Source organism: Acipenser ruthenus, chromosome 6, assembly GCF_902713425.1.
Source record: "Acipenser ruthenus chromosome 6, fAciRut3.2 maternal haplotype, whole genome shotgun sequence".
NCBI lineage: Eukaryota > Metazoa > Chordata > Actinopteri > Acipenseriformes > Acipenseridae > Acipenser > Acipenser ruthenus.
The window spans coordinates 10417569-10437283 of NC_081194.1; the positions used below are offsets into that span (position 1 = coordinate 10417569).

The window sequence follows — 19715 nt, forward strand, 5'->3', positions numbered from 1 at the left end:
ATGAAAAACTGTGTTTCGCAGAGAAGATGACCTAGTTATCGCCTCCTTCTCAAAAGAGATATTTTTAGGATGCTCAAGTTGCTGAAGTAGCTGCTGAAAGGGAAGTAGATTCATTTTTTATTCATTTTGTTTATCGATACGCATCTGCACGCATTCTGTTCCCTGTCATTCTGTTTTTTGTTTTTGTTTATTAAAAACAAGAACAACAACATGATTAGCAAGTTGGTTTAGATTAACACAGTTTTTACATAAAAACTTTGGAAATTTGACCACATATTGTGTACACACAGTATACAAACCGACCCAATCAGACCTGTATCACGGACAGCTGTATAAAAGGACCACCTGTTAAGAGTGCCAAGTCTGATGATTGTGATTCATGTCGGGTGTTTCATAAAAAACACTCATGGGAAAACACTGCTAAATTACATGCCCTATCTCGCGGTAGTTTGGTAGATATGGTATTCACCTAGACCAGTGCTATCTTACCAAATGTTATATACAGCACTTGTGCACAACTCTCCATACTACTATATTACTGTTGTCTGGTAACCTGCACTATTTAATTGTTTTGTTATAAATGGCTAGATACATAATATTGTTCCTATTGTTCCTACATTCATAAGGAGCTTCGGTAAAGACTTTAATATAAATGTATGTGTTCAAAATCGTATTCCAGAAGTTAGCAGACCCAGCAGGTACCCATTAATGAACAAAGTTATATAAAACCCAGGATTAGATCAGCAGGGGGGTCAATCACAGACTATTGTTTTTTTAAACATAGTAAACCAAATTAATAAACAAGGCGTGGATGATTAACAAAAAACAAATCTTGATTATTATTTGTTTTTTTTTTTGTTTTTTTTAAATAATAGATCTAATACTGGACATAATCATGCAATTTTTACAATTTCCAAACAATTAAGATCATAATTACACCAAATGCATTGTCAAACACTATTGTACAGTAACTTCACATTGGGATCTGACAGACTTTCCTGTATAGAAATGTAGGTAAACCCTTAAGTGTGTCTGGATTGATAGTTAGTGCACAACTGGCTGTGGCAACAGTGTCTGTGGTTGCAACTGCAAGTAGAAGATTGACTAATTGACTATTGAATAGCACTGCACCAGATGCCAAACTTGAAATATATGCCCTTGAAACAAGAAATGTCCAAATGTAATTTGACCAATAGTGTGTGTTATTTGAATCTTTCATTTTAATGACTTAAAGGAAATAAATTGATAGTGGATCTGTCTCTGTTTATTGCCCTTTGCGTAGAGCCATTAACTTTTTTTCCATACATTATACAAATTACAAAACAAGAGAAATTTACTATCATATATATATTTCTCACAATGCGCATTTAAACAATAACTACAAATCCACTGTGCCTTTTCTGTTCACTTCTCTTACATAATCTTAGTCTATATGAAAGAAGAGACATAAACTCTCTATGATAATGACATCAGGACATTAGTACAACTTTCAGTCACTTATTAATAATGCAGCAAATTAATACTTTGAGTTAACTGACAAGTAATGGAATCTGCACTGTCATGGCTAATTCACATTCTGAGGTAGCCTCTAAATATACGTATTCTATAGAATGCCGTTATGAAGGCCCTTTCAGTCTTAGAAAGGAACAATGAGCAAAGTGGCTCTCCCCACTGGAATTTAAGAGGGTGGAAGGAACCGTGATCCTATATATATATATAGTTTGATAATTACGTGTTTCATTAAGGGGTGTATTCTCCTTTCAGAAATACAATCAAGTTTCCAAGACTTCCATAGTCTAGCACAGCAACCTGTCGCCAGATGACAGATTCAGTAGCAGTCAGACTAAAGCTATTGACTACCTACATAAAATCCAGTGGGAAAAAAAGGAACGTCCAAAGTGCTTGTCGTACAGTAGCTCGAACTAGAGGATGCAGTGTGTTTGGAGACAACCCTTCTCAGCATAAAAGGCTCAGCTGGGAGAAGATAGCTATCTCCTTGTACAGTACACTAAGGGCCAGATTTTCAAAGCTTGGTAACTTATGTTGTGTAACATAAGTTATAAAGTATAGATACAAAAAAATAATAATAATTGTATCTTACTCATGATTCTATGAGATATATGCATCCATTGTTCTAGAATTTTCACATCCTAGCCTTGTATTTAATGTACTATGCATTGTTGTGTGGTCTGTGTGGTCCAGTGGTTAAAGAAAAGGGCTTGTAACCAGGAGGTCCCCGGTTCAAATCCCACCTCAGCCACTGATTCATTGTGTGACCCTGAGCAAGTCACTTAACCTCCTTGTGCTCCGTCTTTCGGGTGAGACGTAGTTTTAAGTGACTCTGCAGCTGATGCATAGTTCACACACCCTAGTCTCTGTAAGTCGCCTTGGATAAAGGCGTCTGCTAAATAAATAAATTATAAATTATTGTTTTTCACTGTATCTTGTAAAGCACTTTGTGATGGTGGTCCACTATGAAAGGCGCTATATAAAATAAAGATTGATTGATTGATAAACCCCTGGAATTAAAAACAAATCTGATTTTTGGCATGTTAACCTTACTGAGCAAAACAGAAGCTTGCATTTCAGTTGAAATGCAAAACAATTGTACACTAATTAATAGCAGTGAGTACATTTACACAAGAATCCACTTACCAAGTTTTGTAAATCGGGTTAAAAGAATAACAGGCCAGATGAACTCATCTAAAGAACTTTTATCTTAGAAACACCAAATCGGGCCCCATATTTCTATTCAAAAAAACTTATTTTAAGACTATAATAGCAATGTGCTTTGCAGCTGTAGTCAGTGTTCAGTGGTTTATGTTGTATAAAGGAGAAAAAAAGTTGAAAGCACTGTTCACAGTAAATTGTCTTTTGCCTCCAGTGAAATGGTGCAATAATGTTGGTGCAATTGCTGTTACCCTGGATAAATGTGTGTTTCAGTTATAGAGGTGGTGTTGTGGTTAGAACACTATACTTTCAAATGTGGGCTTGATTATGACCTGGGACACTGACAGCACATGAGTTATGGTGTATGCATTTCTAATTTCCACCCCATCCACTTTCAAAACAAAAACAGCTGTTGTGTGGCTTCTGGTACAATTAAACTGCTGTGTTCCACCTCAGAGATGGCTGCACCTATGTGGCTACACTCTATGAATTAGTTGCACAGTGTTTGTCAAGCACTTTAAGATCCTGCACGGCTGAAAGGCATGTCATAACCTCCAACCACTTTTGACCCAAATTAATTTTAGACATGACATTATTAAAAAATAATGTACCAAGTTTATTTTTATTTAGTTTCTTTTTACCAAGTTTCTTTTTAGAACTTCTAAATAAAGTTATAGAAGAGCATTGAGCATTTTTACTGCATTTTATCACAGCTGCGATACTGATGCATCATATTACTAAATAACTGAGCATGCCATAGAAATGTATTTACCAATGAAAGTGTCTGTATCTACTAATGTGAAAAGGCATACTAACTGAGATTGCCCTGTCCGGGTAAAGCTGTGAGTCGTAAACTGTAAACATTTGAAAACCCTTTCAAATGGAGGGCAGTGACAGCTGCCTTGTTTTTTGCTGTTAAGTATGCTGCAAGTTCTTATGCTAACAGCCCGTAATCTTTGACTGTCACATTAACCCAGACACACGCTTTCTTAAAATATCCAGAGGCACTGACAAGATCATGCTAAAGGAAGGCTAAATGTCTCACAGACCACTTCTGTCTAAAACCACACAGTGACAGAGAAAAAAGCTGAAGAATTGCTGGGGGTGGGATCTAGGAGCAATGGCAATTAAAAAAACATGTTTGGATGAGTAACTAAAAAGTGGAAAGTGAATTAAATATCCAAGGGCAAAAAGGGTACACAAACAATTGGGAGCAAGCTTGGAAACATACTGGCTCTCGTTAAATGGGTCACTATATGGCAGAGGTATCTGAAATACCCAAAGAGGACCTTTATGCAGTTGTTTTTTTTTCTTACACATGGCTTGACTAACCTATACAATAAATAATGCAGCATCTCCTCCCATTACCTCCCTGATTTAAACTGCAACATTGAATCCCTAACACAAAAAAATCATCTTAGTCTCTGTATTCCTAAAAGTCAATGTAGGTTTCATCAGTGTAACAAACATTGAGCAAATTTCAACTTCCGAGTGATTTTAGAAACTTGATATATTTTTAATAGCTTGATAACATTGCAGTATAACAAGCTGCTAAAATAAGGTTCTGAATCTCTTTGTAATGTACTTCTTGCTAAAAATATATTGACTTCAACAATAGCTACATGTTTATTTATTTGACTCCATATCAGTCATATCTGCATAATATATAAACAGCATTGTGACTCTTCAATGTAATACAGTGTAACCACTGGAAATATGCAGAATCATATTTTATTCTCAGACAGTATGCTCATGTGGAACAGACACTGAAACTGCTTCCCAAAAACAAACTAAAAAGGAAAACAGTACTTAAGCTATAATTAAGAAGTGGCACTTAAAAAGTAGTCAGCTCATCATAGTTGTTACATATCTGAATAAATACATTCCAGCCTGAATAAATCTGTGCAAGCACATCCCAGCTTGAAAACCGGGCCATTAAACTGGCCAAAGGAACTGCTATCTTAAAAAAAATTAAAAATTAAAGATACTATTCAGAATAAAAATAGTCTTAATGGTCCTGAAATTGAATTTAAAATTTTTACAGTATATTTTTTATTTTATAATAGGAATATTCTTCTTAAAGACGAGCTCTCAACTCCAAGCATAAACCAGGCATATACCTATTGTATAATTTAATTTAGCTTTGTTCCAGTGGGAACAGGCATAGAGATTATCTCCATAATTACAGCCATTTCCACAACCTCTGGGGCCTGTCATTCTTTCTGACAATACCTGAACTAATCGATCAAATCGAAAACTCTAAGAGTGAGTTAATACTTCTTGGGACATTACCACAATGCATTCGGGAGGGGGGGTTGGGGTTCAGTGGGTTAATGCAGTGGCTCTTCTCTGGTTTGAATACAACTTGACAGGTGAAACGCATGTGGTGATCAAATGTGAATAACTGTCAATAACCACCACACAATCTGACACAGCTGTTTGTGAAGAGAGACACAGGTCTTCAGGTCAGGATTAAGGTTCACAGTGAAATTTCTCTTGTACATGATCTAATGCACCATTCCCTTGTTATTTCACAATTTTTAAATTCTTAAATGTGGTTAATTCACAGTTAGACCAAATTAAAAGTAAATTATACATGTACTTACTATACTGTAGGGCCCCTCATGAAGTCACTGTTTTGAACATTTCACTATTTTTTTATGTGTAAGCCAGATAGCGACATAATGAAAGCTGTATTTCCTAAGTCTCTATTTATTTGTAGAAGGATATCCACTCTTCCTATGAAACCTCAACAAGGTTGAGAAACTGTGAATCACTGCATATTTTGAATGGCTAAGCTGCCACAAGAAAGATAAAAACACAACAAGGTTTCATCTAACGAAAAGCTTCTGAATTCCAGTATGAGCTAACACCACCTACAGATGGAGTCATTTACCATTCTTCAGCACAATAGTTTATCAGCAGTTTACAAAACAAGACCTTAGAAAATTCACAACATGAACAACAGATTCACTGCATCTTGAAAAATATATGCAGTGCTTAATAATCCTTATAAAATGGAATGTTCGGATGTTGCATGCTGATTGGCTGCTGAGGGGATTTAAACCGTGCATAAATATAGCTATAAATATAGCTTAATGCACGGCTGAACTTTTTTTTGTCAGTTCGATTAATAAATTATCAATACACAACGTATTAAACTCGCAACAGAAAGCCTGGGTATAGTTTTTTGTTACTCTGTTGAGCCTTATTACTTGTTTTTCTCGATAAGTATTCAGACCCCTGACCAATTCTCTCATATTACTGAATTACAAATGGTACATTGAAATTTCGTTCTGTTTGATATTTTATTTTAAAACACTGAAACACAAAATCAATTATTGTAAGGTGACATTGGTTTTATGTTGGGAAATATTTTTAAGAAAAATAAAAAACTGAAATATCTTGCTTGCATAAGTATTCAACCCTCACACATTAATATTTGGTAGAGCCACCTTTCGCTGCAATAACAGCTTTAAGTCTTTTGGGGTAAGTATGTACCAGCTTTGCACACAGTGCATCTGTATTACTTTATCTCTAACTTCTGTAGAATGCTCTTTGGTCTTCATTTTCCTTCAGATGATGAAGGATGATCCTTCAACAGTGGGGTTTTTATCCAGAAAATGTGACAGCAACTTTAATGGTTCACAGGTGGAGGCCAATGGTAAGGTAATTGTGTCCTCGTTAGGGCAATTTCTTCCATCGGTGTAAACTGGGAGCTTCCACTGCACAGGGGTTGAATACTTATACTTATCCAAGCAAGATATTTCAGTTTTTTATTTTTCTTAAAAATATTTCCCAATATAAAACCAATGTCACCTTACAATAATTGATTTTGAGTTTCAGTGTTTTAAAATAAAATATCAAACAGAACGAAATTTCAATGTACCATTTGTAATTCAGTAATATGAGAGAATTGGTCAGGGGTCTGAATACTTTTGCAAGGCACTGTATATATATATATATATATATATATATATATATATATATATATATATATATATTGTAATGATTTCACCACTCTCGGGTTCGTTGCCCCTTTAAAACCAGTGACCCAACAGACACAAATGGATTTTTCTTGCGCGGTTGCGCTATTTTAATAAACAAAGAAATAAACAAAATACAAAACAAACACCTAGCTCTGTACGAGCACTAACTAACACACACAGGAACTCCCTGACTAACACGGGACAGCTAAGCTGTTTCCCCGTCCTTTCAAAAAAACCCCGGTTTAACACAGCACTTACGTTTATTCAATGGCTACTCGGAGACAGCACACCTCTCTGCCTCCTTCCACTCAGCAGCCCCGAGCAGACTGCCTGCTCTCTTTTTAAACCCCACACCTGGGTCTAATTCCCCAATAATGCCAAGGTGCGGATGATCATTAATAAAACAATTAAACAATTAAATTCAAACAATAAACCAAAAAGTGCATTTTCCCACGTTTCTTTTGCAGGGAGGATTTAACCCCCTCCCTGCTGTCTCTCACAACCCGCTTCCTTACACATCCCCCCCCTTGTCTTTACAAGACACAGGCCATGAAACGGCCACCTCCTCCCCTAAAACCCAACCACCCACCCTCGAGTCCACAAATGTCCATTTTCGCCCTCTTCCACGGGCGAACTCGAGGGTGGATCGATCCACGTCCCGGCTCAGCCAGGTAGGGACCGCGCACCGGCGACGAAGGACCCCAACGGTTTGACAGGGGCGACCAGAACGGCAACCGGGGCACTGGAGGCTGCAGCAGCGGGCAGAGGTCTGCAGCTGGGATCCAGTGCAGCGACGTCCGGTCATCTAGGGGGAGCGAAGCAGTGACCAGGGGGAGCGTAAGCGACGTCTGGGAGCAGCGCAGCGACGTCTTAGTGTCCGTGAGGAGCGGAGCAGGGGACCAGGTGCAGAACTGTGCCCGATTCTGCCGACTCCTGGGCTCCAGGTCTAGTGACGGGAGGTCCAGACCAACCGACAGGGTGTCCAGGCGCAAGGGGTGAGGGACCGGACGCAGCGACGCCGGACTGGACAGTAGGGGTGGTGGTCGGGGCTGTGGTGGAGGTATGTTTTCCACCTCCTCCCTGGGCTCCGGAAGCAGCGGCTCCTCCCCTCTGGGCTCTGGCAGCGGCGGCTCCTCCCCTCTGGACTCCGACAGCGGCGGCTTCTCCCCTCTGGGCTCCGACAGCGGCAGCTCTTCCCCTCTGGGCTCCGACAGCGGCAGCTCTTCCCCTCTGGGCTCCGGCTCTTCCCCCTCTGGCTCCGACAGCGGTGGCTCTTCCCCTCTGGGCTCCGGCTCTTCCCCCTCTGGCTTGGGAGATTGCGGGGTTACCCATACCTGCTCCCACTTCTGGAGCAGCAGGTCTATCTCTGTGGGCTCCGGATCAGGTAGCCCCCACTCCTGTCTCCACTTCTTTATCTGCTCTTTTTGAGCAGCCGTGTTTCGATTGACCATTTCAACCAACTCTTTTAAATCCATTATTTGGGTCGTAGGGGCGCCCACACACGCTGCCACCAAATGTAATGATTTCACCACTCTCGGGTTCGTTGCCCCTTTAAAACCAGTGACCCAACAGACACAAATGGATTTTTCTTGCGCGGTTGCGCTATTTTAATAAACAAAGAAATAAACAAAATACAAAACAAACACCTAGCTCTGTACGAGCACTAACTAACACACACAGGAACTCCCTGACTAACACGGGACAGCTAAGCTGTTTCCCTGTCCTTTCAAAAAAACCCCGGTTTAACACAGCACTTACGTTTATTCAATGGCTACTCGGAGACAGCACACCTCTCTGCCTCCTTCCACTCAGCAGCCCCGAGCAGACTGCCTGCTCTCTTTTTAAACCCCACACCTGGGTCTAATTCCCCAATAATGCCAAGGTGCGGATGATCATTAATAAAACAATTAAACAATTAAATTCAAACAATAAACCAAAAAGTGCATTTTCCCACGTTTCTTTTGCAGGGAGGATTTAACCCCCTCCCTGCTGTCTCTCACAACCCGCTTCCTTACAATATATATATATATATATATTAACAGTTGCTAAGTTTTTAGCTGTGTTTTAATGTTATTTTAGCCGTTTTGGCTAGTTATCCCCCGTTGTGGCCTAGCACATTGTAAAGACTACAACTAAAATTTGCCCTTCCCCCGGGTCTAGCACGTTCTCGGCTGCATGTACTCTCGGTTTAACTAGCTTCAGGCATTTGAGGTAAGTAGCTGGACAGGGCTACAATTAATTATTTTAATCCCGGCTGGGATAAAATAGTATTCTATTATTGTATATTCTCGAAAGCAGAAGAATAGACAATTAAATTGTTCATTTAAAAAAAAATATATTTTTAAAAAGTTAGTTTTTCTATGTATTATTGTGTCTGTTTTATAAGCGGGATAACACACTCCAGGGCTTGTGGGTTGTGTTGCATTAACATACGGCTTTGTTGGCATGAAGGCACTCAGCTTCACTTCATGCCTCCAACCCAACCACAGCCGTATCTTAATGCAACACAACCCACACCCTGTCGTGTGTTATCCCTTACATAACATACAGGTAATGCTAAATGATTTGCTAAGTGCTTCACTTTATGAGTGATGGATGCTTTGTTTCTCTCTCTCTCTCTCTCTCTCTCTCTCTCTCTCTCTGTCTCTCTCTCTCTCATCAACTGTGTTTTTAAATCAATTAATTGTCACATTTTCAAACAAATCCGATTGATTGGCAATAATCTTAAAACAGGCTTTGTTCACCTTCGCAAAGAAATAACGGAAAAGGAAAATAAGTGATTTACACTTTTCAGCAACCTTTCATTCTTGTCCACTACAGTGGCAAATGGGTTTATAATCGGTGAAATGCCTGCTAATCACAATTGCAATTAAGCATGTGTATGTGTTAACCATTTTAACCACCGAAGGCCACTGGCAGTAGCATTAGAAATGAACTCATTTACTAGCTAACGTTGACTGTTTCTACACTGGACTGCAATAGTAAAGGACCTCATAATGAGTTGTTGGTAACTATGTACCGTGTATTGCTTAATCTAAAAAAGTCTACATGCATATGAACCTTGTCTATTAAAACCCACGTAGCCTCTTTATAGAAATTATTTTGCAATAACAATCAGTGTTTGACATAACATATTCTTCCCAAATATTCACTACACACAATCATTTTCTCTCAGACTCAGGTCTGTATATTTTACATCATTCAACAATAAATACAAGAAAATAAAAACAAATACCATCAATTACCTGCTTTCATTTTGTTCAGGGTGTTTCTTTCCAATAAGGAGTACAGTTCTTGCTTCTAGTGGATTTTCTTCTCTACAACACATGGTACAGTATTATGGCAGAGAACTGCATTTCAATGTATTTATTTTTTTAATGAAGATTCCTTCAGTTGGATTACTCCTGAGTTTTAACAGAACAAGTGGTATAGTTTTTTTTTCTTTTATCTGTTAAATATGTCTAGGCTTGGGGGTTAGTCATTATTATTTGTTTAAAGGGCTAGCAGTTTCAGAACATGCTTGTATATCTATGTAATGCATGACACCAAACATAAAGGCCACACAGATTCCTGGGTCTAAGCAATGGTATAGGCAATATATTTTGGATTGCCTTAGTAGTCCAATGAGACTTAAAAGAATATCTGTTAACCTGGAGTTCTACATGGCAGTTACACACATTCATATTCATATTAATTTAAAATTGACATTCTAAACGGCTAGTTTTAAGTCATTGGCTTTTGTTATTACCAGGAGATACGACCAAAAAACAGATGGATGATTACAAATTCAAGTACTGTACTGGTAGGTTTTAACAGTTTGAAGAACGTCTTCTTTTTCAATACATTTTCCAGAGAAGCTGTAAAAAAAATATTGTTTTGGCTTGTTTTGTTCAATATTATACATGTATGGAAATGTCTACAACCTCTTATGTTTTGTGACAAAGTTTGAAGAAAACCAACTCAACACACAACTCAAAACAACTCCGGGAAAGTTACACGTTTGCTCCTGTTTGCCCAAAAATTGCTTCAAGATAAAAAATTCAAGATACTACACATTATACATAGGAAACACAGGACTGCACATTCTATTTTAGTACACCAAGGACACTGATTAAATAAGTGTACACCAAGGGAAAATATAGAATTGGGCATATGGTAGTGCAATGAAACTAAACACCAGACACACTGGAGACTTCTTTAGATTTCCAAAAAAACACACATCAACGGCTGTTTCATTTGCGATTGCAACCCTGGCCAGTTTTGGAAGTTTGGGTTGTATTACGGAATGATCCGATGGGGATTGGGTTACATTTAATGTTATTTGTTTTTATATTTAAGTAGAGGTGGAATACAATGAAAACTCTGTTGGTAATTCCCATTTTACTCACAAATGCACAGCCTACACACTTCACATACATCTGCTGAATTGTACTTGTTCATGAATGCATTCATATGGTTTAAGAATTGGAAACCCGCTACTCTACAGTGAATCAACCTATTTAGAGTAGTAGATCTGCCTAAAGAAATGAATAAGCGGCATACCTCACTAATTTCTTTAATTGTTCACAACCAGAACTTTCAAATCTAATCTCTCAAAAAGGCTTTGAAGCCCAACGGGGTGACATCATCTGCAGCAGCGTTCCCTTTCTAACAGTATCTATTTTGTTTAGGCTAGCATTGCTTTGTAATTCAAATGCAATTGTGAGTCATTTTAATTAAATAATTCCCTATTCAGATGTCCCTTTCTCTTCAGAAACTGAAATTGCTGATATAAATGTAGGCAGTGACTCAACAAGAACATTTTCTATGTGAAAGACTGCTCTGCTGATCCAAGAGAATTACAACAGCATACTCACCACAGGTGACGCATTTTTCTTTGATATTTATGGTTAATGTGACTCACTGTTGCTGTGAATGGCTTTAGCGTAATTAAAAGCATTTACATTTGCTACAGATAACCTAAAGAAACAGTGTCCATGTACTATATGTTTTAAAATAATTTTTACATACACACAAGTAAACAATATGCCTATCAATAATTTGCCAAAGGTCGCTTTTTTTAGTCCTCTCTGGGCCTGCAGAAATTGAACTAAACTCAAATGCTGCTCATTAGGAATGTCAGCATGATCTACAAAGAATGCATGTATCAGGTGTGGGTGATTTGCAGTTGATTGTTCACTCAACAGCAATGCATTTAAAGAGAGATTCTTCACCAGAATGATACCCAGTGGAGCCGGCTTGTGGCGTGGGAATGCTGTCGAGTCGAGTTGAGCTGAGCTGAGCTACTTTTAAGTATTAAAATTACATAAAGATGTAACCTGTTACCGTGGTATTTTAAATGTAATAATTGATTGATTTCTTTGATTATATCCACAACCCTCTATATTGTATTTGGACACTCTGGGGGCTATTTTCTGTAACTGCTAACTGAACCAGAATTGTGACAACCTCCTAAGTACAGGAGTTCTTTAATTTGCTGCTTTAGTTCACTTTAGGACTGGGGTGATTGTGAGATGTTTGTGGAGAACACATGCACACACATTTGTAGATAAGTGCAATGGCTACTTAGCCACGCTGCAGAATGTTCTCCAGTAAAAACAAAAAATGTTGAGTAAATTATGGGAAGCAATGACATCTTTTAAAATCGGTGTTTCTGGGAAGTATTTAAATCAAGCAAATTGCAAGCACATGTGTACACCTAAATTAAAACTCTAATGTCTAATTCAGTTTGTGTAATGTTTTTTTTGTGTGTGTGTAATATTGCAGTGTTTAAAAGTAGCTTTTACATTTCATATGAGTGTGTTAGGTGGTTCTTTTGACTATTATCAACATGTTGCTGTTTTTAGTATTACCCTTTTTAACTGTGCTTTACCATAGAGAAGTAAACCCAAAAAAGTATCATAAGTGAAGCAAACATGCTACAAAAAATAGCATTTGTATTAACTGTGTGATTTATATTGTTAGCAAAGCAGTTCATTTCTATCTTCTGGAATTAAAACAGCAGTGGTCTGCGTAAACATTGTTTTGGTTAATCGTTACACTAGATAAATTTGATGCTGTTGTTATTTGTGAAATAAACAGATGTTAGAGATTCATTATTTTAAATATATAACATATTACTTTTTTTCTTTTGTATATATATAATATACAAGCTAATTCACTGACATATATTTTCTTCACCTTTCTTCTATGTGTAGAAAGCAGAAGCTGAAACATGAGAGTTTAACGAACGTATCTCTTAAACAGTCACCTTTACTCTCCATATACATGTGCATCTTCTATCCTACAGGATCCAAACACACATTTCATATATAGGGTTGTTGGCTGTTATTAACTAGCTGGGTTTTGACATATGCAGGTATACAGTATGTACATATTTAATGAAAGAAACAGATCTCCACCACATCTGATAACACCAGTAACACAACACAATCACTGCAATTCAATGAACCTGCACATTTTTTTGAGTTCAAAGATAGCCTCAGTCTACTTGGATGTGCAGCCACTTTTTTTCCCTGATGTTCATTAAAATCAACACATTCTGCAAAAAAAAAAAGAAATACAGTTCTATAAAATTGTATTTGTGCAAGATGGATTGCAATTTACATCTAAAATAGATTTCTGCCCTAAAAGGGGCTAGATATCAGGCCCTAAGGCTACAAATGCAATTTACAAAAGACAATTTCCAGGTTAACACCTGTTTCCACCAAGTTTACATTATAAATATGTCCACAGTTTCAGCAATGAATGACTGCTGAAAGGTGTTCAGGGTACTCAATTAGAAATATAAACTGTATGTACATATACATATATATACCGTATTCCTTTGAATTTAAGACGTGCTTTTTTTTTCAATTTAGTAGTCGACAATTTTTCTTATAATTTTTTCTCTCAATTTGGAATAGCCAATTATTTTTTAGGCTCAGCTCACCGCTACCACTCCTGCGCTAATATATATATATATATATATATATATATATATATATATATATATATATATATATATATATATATATATATACAGTGCCTTGCGAAAGTATTCGGCCCCCTTGAACTTTGCGACCTTTTGCCACATTTCAGGCTTCAAACATAAAGATATGAAACTGGGCGTGCAAAATTATTCAGCCCCTTTACTTTCAGTGCAGCAAACTCTCTCCAGAAGTTCAGTGAGGATCTCTGAATGATCCAATGTTGACCTAAATGACTAATGATGATAAATAGAATCCACCTGTGTGTAATCAAGTCTCCGTATAAATGCACCTGCACTGTGATAGTCTCAGAGGTCCATTTAAAGCGCAGAGAGCATCATGAAGAACAAGGAACACACCAGGCAGGTCCGAGATACTGTTGTGGAGAAGTTTAAAGCCGGATTTGGATACAAAAAGATTTCACAAGCTTTAAACACTGTGCAAGCGATAATATTGAAATGGAAGGAGTATCAGACCACTGCAAATCTACCAAGACCTGGCCGTCCCTCTAAACTTTCAGCTCATACAAGGAGAAGACTGATCAGAGATGCAGCCAAGAGGCCCATGATCACTCTGGATGAACTGCAGAGATCTACAGCTGAGGTGGGAGAATCTGTCCATAGGACAACAATCAGTCGTATACTGCACAAATCTGGCCTTTATGGAAGAGTGGCAAGAAGAAAGACATTTCTTAAAGATATCCATAAAAAGTGTCGTTTACAGTTTGCCACAAGCCACCTGGGAGACACACCAAACATGTGGAAGAAGGTGCTCTGGTCAGATGAAACCAAAATCGAACTTTTTGGCAACAATGCAAAACGTTATGTTTGGCGTAAAAGCAACACAGCTCATCACCCTGAACACACCATCCCCACTGTCAAACATGGTGGTGGCAGCATCATGGTTTGGGCCTGCTTTTCTTCAGCAGGGACAGGGAAGATGGTTAAAATTGATGGGAAGATGGATGGAGCCAAATACCGGACCATTCTGGAAGAAAACCTGATGGAGTCTGCAAAAGACCTGAGACTGGGACGGAGATTTGTCTTCCAACAAGACAATGATCCAAAACATAAAGCAAAATCTACAATGGAATGGTTCACAAATAAACATATCCAGGTGTTAGAATGGCCAAGTCAAAGTCCAGACCTGAATCCAATCGAGAATCTGTGGAAAGAACTGAAAACTGCTGTTCACAAATGCTCTCCATCCAACCTCACTGAGCTCGAGCTGTTTTGCAAGGAGGAATGGGCAAAAATTTCAGTCTCTCGATGTGCAAAACTGATAGAGACATACCCCAAGCGACTTACAGCTGTAATCGCAGCAAAAGGTGGCGCTACAAAGTATTAACTTAAGGGGGCTGAATAATTTTGCACGCCCAATTTTTCAGTTTTTTATTTGTTAAAAAAGTTTGAAATATCCAATAAATTTCGTTCCACTTCATGATTGTGTCCCACTTGTTGTTGATTCTTCACAAAAAATTACAGTTTCATATCTTTACGTTTGAAGCCTGAAATGTGGCAAAAGGTCGCAAAGTTCAAGGGGGCCGAATACTTTCGCAAGGCACTGTATATATATATATATATATACACACACACACACGCACTACCCTAAGTATTCAGACAGATGTATAAATGCATAAGAACAACTCAGGATGGTAATGATTTTAAATAAGTGTAGTGCTGATACCTTAAATATAACCCATTTACTGCCCATGCCAAACCACTGGGCGAGACATCTGTTCTTCATTTTACCCCAGTAATGGGTTTCTGACATTGGTAGTCAGGGATGGTTGGCCTTGGCACCAGATGCCATTGAAGCCTTAGTGTTCACAAAGCAGGACCTTGCTTCTTCATCTCAGCCAAAAGGGGGATGATTTATAAGATAGTACTGTGGACGAGCAGGTTCGTGTTTTACCCGTGTGACTCAAAGATTCCACTTCTGAAGGCTTAGAGCCTCATCATGTATTGCATGGTGGGCACATGAATGCACGCTTTATACACGTGATCAAAATAATTTGTTATAAAGAAACATGCAATGAATACAGGTAATAAAATCCATATTAATTAATAGTGTTGAATTCAGAATTAATTACTTCAGAATTTGAAATGCATAAGATATTTAGGTGTTAATCCTGTGGTATTCAGCCAGACTTCATTATGAATTTGCAGCCATTATTTTAAAATGTTACCTTTGAAATAATACTATAACTAGTCTTATATGATGTTGGCAACAGATGGCCTCAATCTAACTCAAATGAGACAGCCACTCAATTTACAGTAATGGGGCCCCATCCACAAAGATTCAGCATACAAGTTATTATAAAAATGTCTGTTTTTATGAATAACATGCAGTTTGATATTCATCAAATTGTTATAGACTGTCAGTAAAGAAAGCAAAGTTTGAACAGCAAACTGTTTGCTTCACCAGAACTGACTAGCAGAGTACAATAAAGCTGAACACATCAAAAAGAAACACAGGATGCAATGTTCCTGTTCCTACATACTGTATGTTGCTAAACTGATGCAAATAGAGCCCCTTTCACACTGGCATGCTCTACCCGGGTCGGAACCTACCCGGGTCAGGACTCGGTGTTATGTGGGTCAGCTACGCGATTTCACACTGCTTTTGATAAACCTGGGTGACAGACGCAAGTACACAATAGGTGTATTAATGCCCTGGCTTGTTACAGACGCTTCCATCCCAGCTTCTCTGGATTATTATTATTATTATTATTATTTATTTCTTAGCAGACGCCCTTATCCAGGGCGACTTACAATCGTAAGCAAATATTGAACTGTCGGCATGTCAAACTACATCCTGAGGTGGGTCGCTGGGACCTAGGTTAACCTGGGTACGACCCACGTACGTGGTTTCACACTACACAGGATTGTGACCCGGGTAGCCAGAACCCGGTTCCGGACCTGGGTAGAAGTGCCAGTGTGAAAGGGGCTTATGATTAATACATGTGCCTGCCACTCTAAAATAGCCTATTGATTTTTCATTTATTAGATTTGGACATAATTAGAGAAAAAAAATTGGAAATGATTTCTTCAAATCTACATTTACTTCATTGAGCCAGACCTGCAATTAAAAAAAATGTAGATGGCTAATATTGTTTTTTAAACTGTAACAAGTGAAAATTGAATAATATCAAAACTTGTGAAGACCCAACTGTATTGTAACCATATAAGAAAATACTTGTTATGTTTTTTTTTATATTTTATGTTAACCATGATGCCACATAAAAAAAGCACCTGTAAGTCAAAGTTATTTGTCTACAACATATATAACGCACTGTTCCAAATTCACAATAACCCTTTTTCTTCTGTGATCTTGTCCGTTTCTTTTTGGTTTTTTTTAAGCCTATTGTCATTTATCGATTAATCAGATTTTTGCATAAGCTATTCCACAGACGCCTCTACAGTGGCAGTTTTTGTTTAGGTGAGTGATGAATCATGCAAACTAGGTAACGTTGCATTTGATCTCAAGCCTATACTGAATAGAATAAAAATTAAAAAAAACAAGACTACGAGTATATGTGCACCAAAACCAGGAAACAACGCGAGTTGGAAGTCAGTATGTGAAAAATATGAACATTGCTGTACTACAACTACAAAAAACCATATGTTTCCGTGACAAGAATGTATTTTCCTAATTAATATCCTTTTTTTTCCACAGGTCTCAGAAATGTATTGAAAAAGTAGTTGCCAACACCAAGCACCTAAATTATTAACCACACCCCACATGTTGAAAAAGGAACATCATGGAATCCACTTCGAGAATATTTTGGCCATAGACCATGCATGAATCATACTAGTAGAAGAAATGTAAAGCAACACATTTCCGTCTAGCGTTCCTTCAAACACCGATGTTGAATACAATGCACGTGTAACTGCATTAGTAATTACTACCATACACATTCATGATCTGCTGCTTTGCAAACAAAACTAAATACAACGGGCTTTGCAGTTACAAACTAGCGCCTAGAATCGTTCCGGGGGCAGGGGGGTCGAAAAATATAACAAATTGATAATCCATTATAAAATTTTATATATATATATATATATATATATATATATATATATATATATATATATATATATATATATATATATATATATATATAATTTTATATGCAACGTTGAATTTGAGATTGTAGTTCTTTGATTTTTTTTTCTCAAGCGTTGATCACACCCCCTATTCTTGAATACACCTGTGAATATCACCACCCCAAGCTACTGTTTCTTAGTTCAAATTTAATGTTACTTACAGAGAAAACTCCAAGGCTAACAGTCATAATTAATAGACTAAACCTTTTCTATTTTTAAAGAGAAACAAATCTATCTGAGGCAAGGAGTAGCCTACCTACCTGTGTAAAAATGTAGATGTTTTTTTTTTTTTCCCCCATTTAACAAATATACAAATCTTACAGCAATCTCAACATATATAACTTAACATAAATGTTAATTGTGACCAATGTAATATGTAAATTAAATTGTAAAAGAACAACAACAGAAAAGCATCTATAGACATTCAGGCTCCCAATATTTCGAAATTTTAAAAAATCGTTCACACGGAAACAGAGCACACTTAAAACGCGGTGATATCATGTATGTTAAGTTATTAAAGTAAACATGAGAATATATTTAAATCAGATAAATAATGGAAAAGCATATATGATTCACCTTACATTAATGGGAGAACTGAATACAAGGAAATCAAATAATGTCGTTTTTCTGATCTTACTTTAACATGGCTTCTTCTTTGTCCTCCTCTTGCTTCTGTCTAACCATCACAGCCATTATAATTGATCTTTCTTCCTCAGTCAGATGGCTAAGGTCTGGAAGATCTTCCATCAGAGGCGCGGTGGGTGGGCGAGGGCCGCGGGGCCCCAGTGAAGCAGACATGTTTTACCCCTTCCTTATCGTGCCTTTTTTATTAGTGCAAAACCACTTTTTACAGTACAGTCCACGGACTGAGCAGCAGTTCTTGGAAATAGTGCAAGCCTTTCATGATTGCGTGCACCCACCTTTGTGCTTGGTTTCAATTCGGGTTTCCTTCCCACCCCCTTCAATTACTGGTAGCCCATCTTAACGGGGAGATAATAATATACAGTAAATCAGCGACGCCTGGGTTTGGCTGCTGTAAAATCTCTCCACCGCTAGGTTCAGGTTTGGTGTTTGATGTTGGCTAGGCGGAGTCTGTGCAGCTCTGCTCTTTCCTGCTGCCGATGCTGCTGTCAGGGAGATGGAACACAATCAATGGGACCGCAGCACCCCAAGCATGCCCCTCTGCTTTACACAGGCACGCGCACACACATTTGAGAATGGGGCTCCGCCGCGTTCACGTGTTGAGTCACAGTACCCCCTTGCTATGCCCATACCATACCCTAGCCGTTTGGGCTCGCTCACAAATACATCTCAGCAGAAAAGTACACTATCAAGTCCCAACACCCGTGCGCACTCCCTTTTCTACTCTTTGCTCTTACTCATTCAGGATATGAGCCAAAGGCAATGTTGGTTGCTGAACCCACTCACTGAAAAAACAAACATTGCACCATGCAATGCCTTCAGGTTTTCCATAGTCTATACCCTTTACAGCTGTAAGCTGCAAAATTCAGGACTCGGCTACAGATAGCCTATATTTACTAATTGTAATGAATTATTTCACCTTTGCTATTCATAATAATAATAATAATAATAATAATAATAATAATAATAATAATAATAATAATAATAATAAAAGTTATGTATTTATGTGTATCTAACCCTTTGTGAGCTACATTTAATGGAAATACTTTGCACAATAAATAATTGCTAACAGCGTACATGCAACACAGGCTACTATTAATCAAATGGGTGGTAATGAAATGGCATGAATGAACCTATTGCATGGGGTGCCAAAGAAACATTTATTACATAGCCTATTATCAAATATTAGTCTTGTGGCAAATGTTCTCCAATGTACTGTTGTCATAAGAAAAGATGGTTCTTGCACTTACTATATAGAACCATAGTGGTCCCATTTGACCTTTTCAGGAACCCATACTATCCCAGGCTGGGGATACTAATCCGTTCCTGTCCGTACA

The 19715-nt window shown here is 37.9% G+C and overlaps 1 protein-coding gene across 39 annotated transcripts in view; it reads right to left on the reverse strand.

Annotated features, from left to right (window-relative positions):
• The window catches only part of LOC117411104 (regulating synaptic membrane exocytosis protein 1-like), a 130783-nt gene extending 111871 nt beyond the window's left edge, over window positions 1-18912 (reverse strand). For 18 of the 39 annotated variants that reach the window (XM_059024973.1, XM_059024992.1, XM_059024993.1 and 15 more), the window contains exons 1-2: window positions 18374-18911; window positions 9905-9976 (exon numbers count right to left, since the gene is read on the reverse strand). In XM_059024973.1, the coding sequence (XP_058880956.1) occupies window positions 9905-9976; window positions 18374-18534 (233 nt within the window). In that variant the 5' untranslated portion in view covers window positions 18535-18911. Of the gene's footprint in view, window positions 1-9904; window positions 9977-18373 lie in introns of all 39 variants that reach the window. The other 21 variants (XM_059024998.1, XM_059024999.1, XM_059025001.1 and 18 more) reach the window with 6 other exon arrangements.
• Between the last annotated feature and the right edge of the window lie 803 nt (window positions 18913-19715).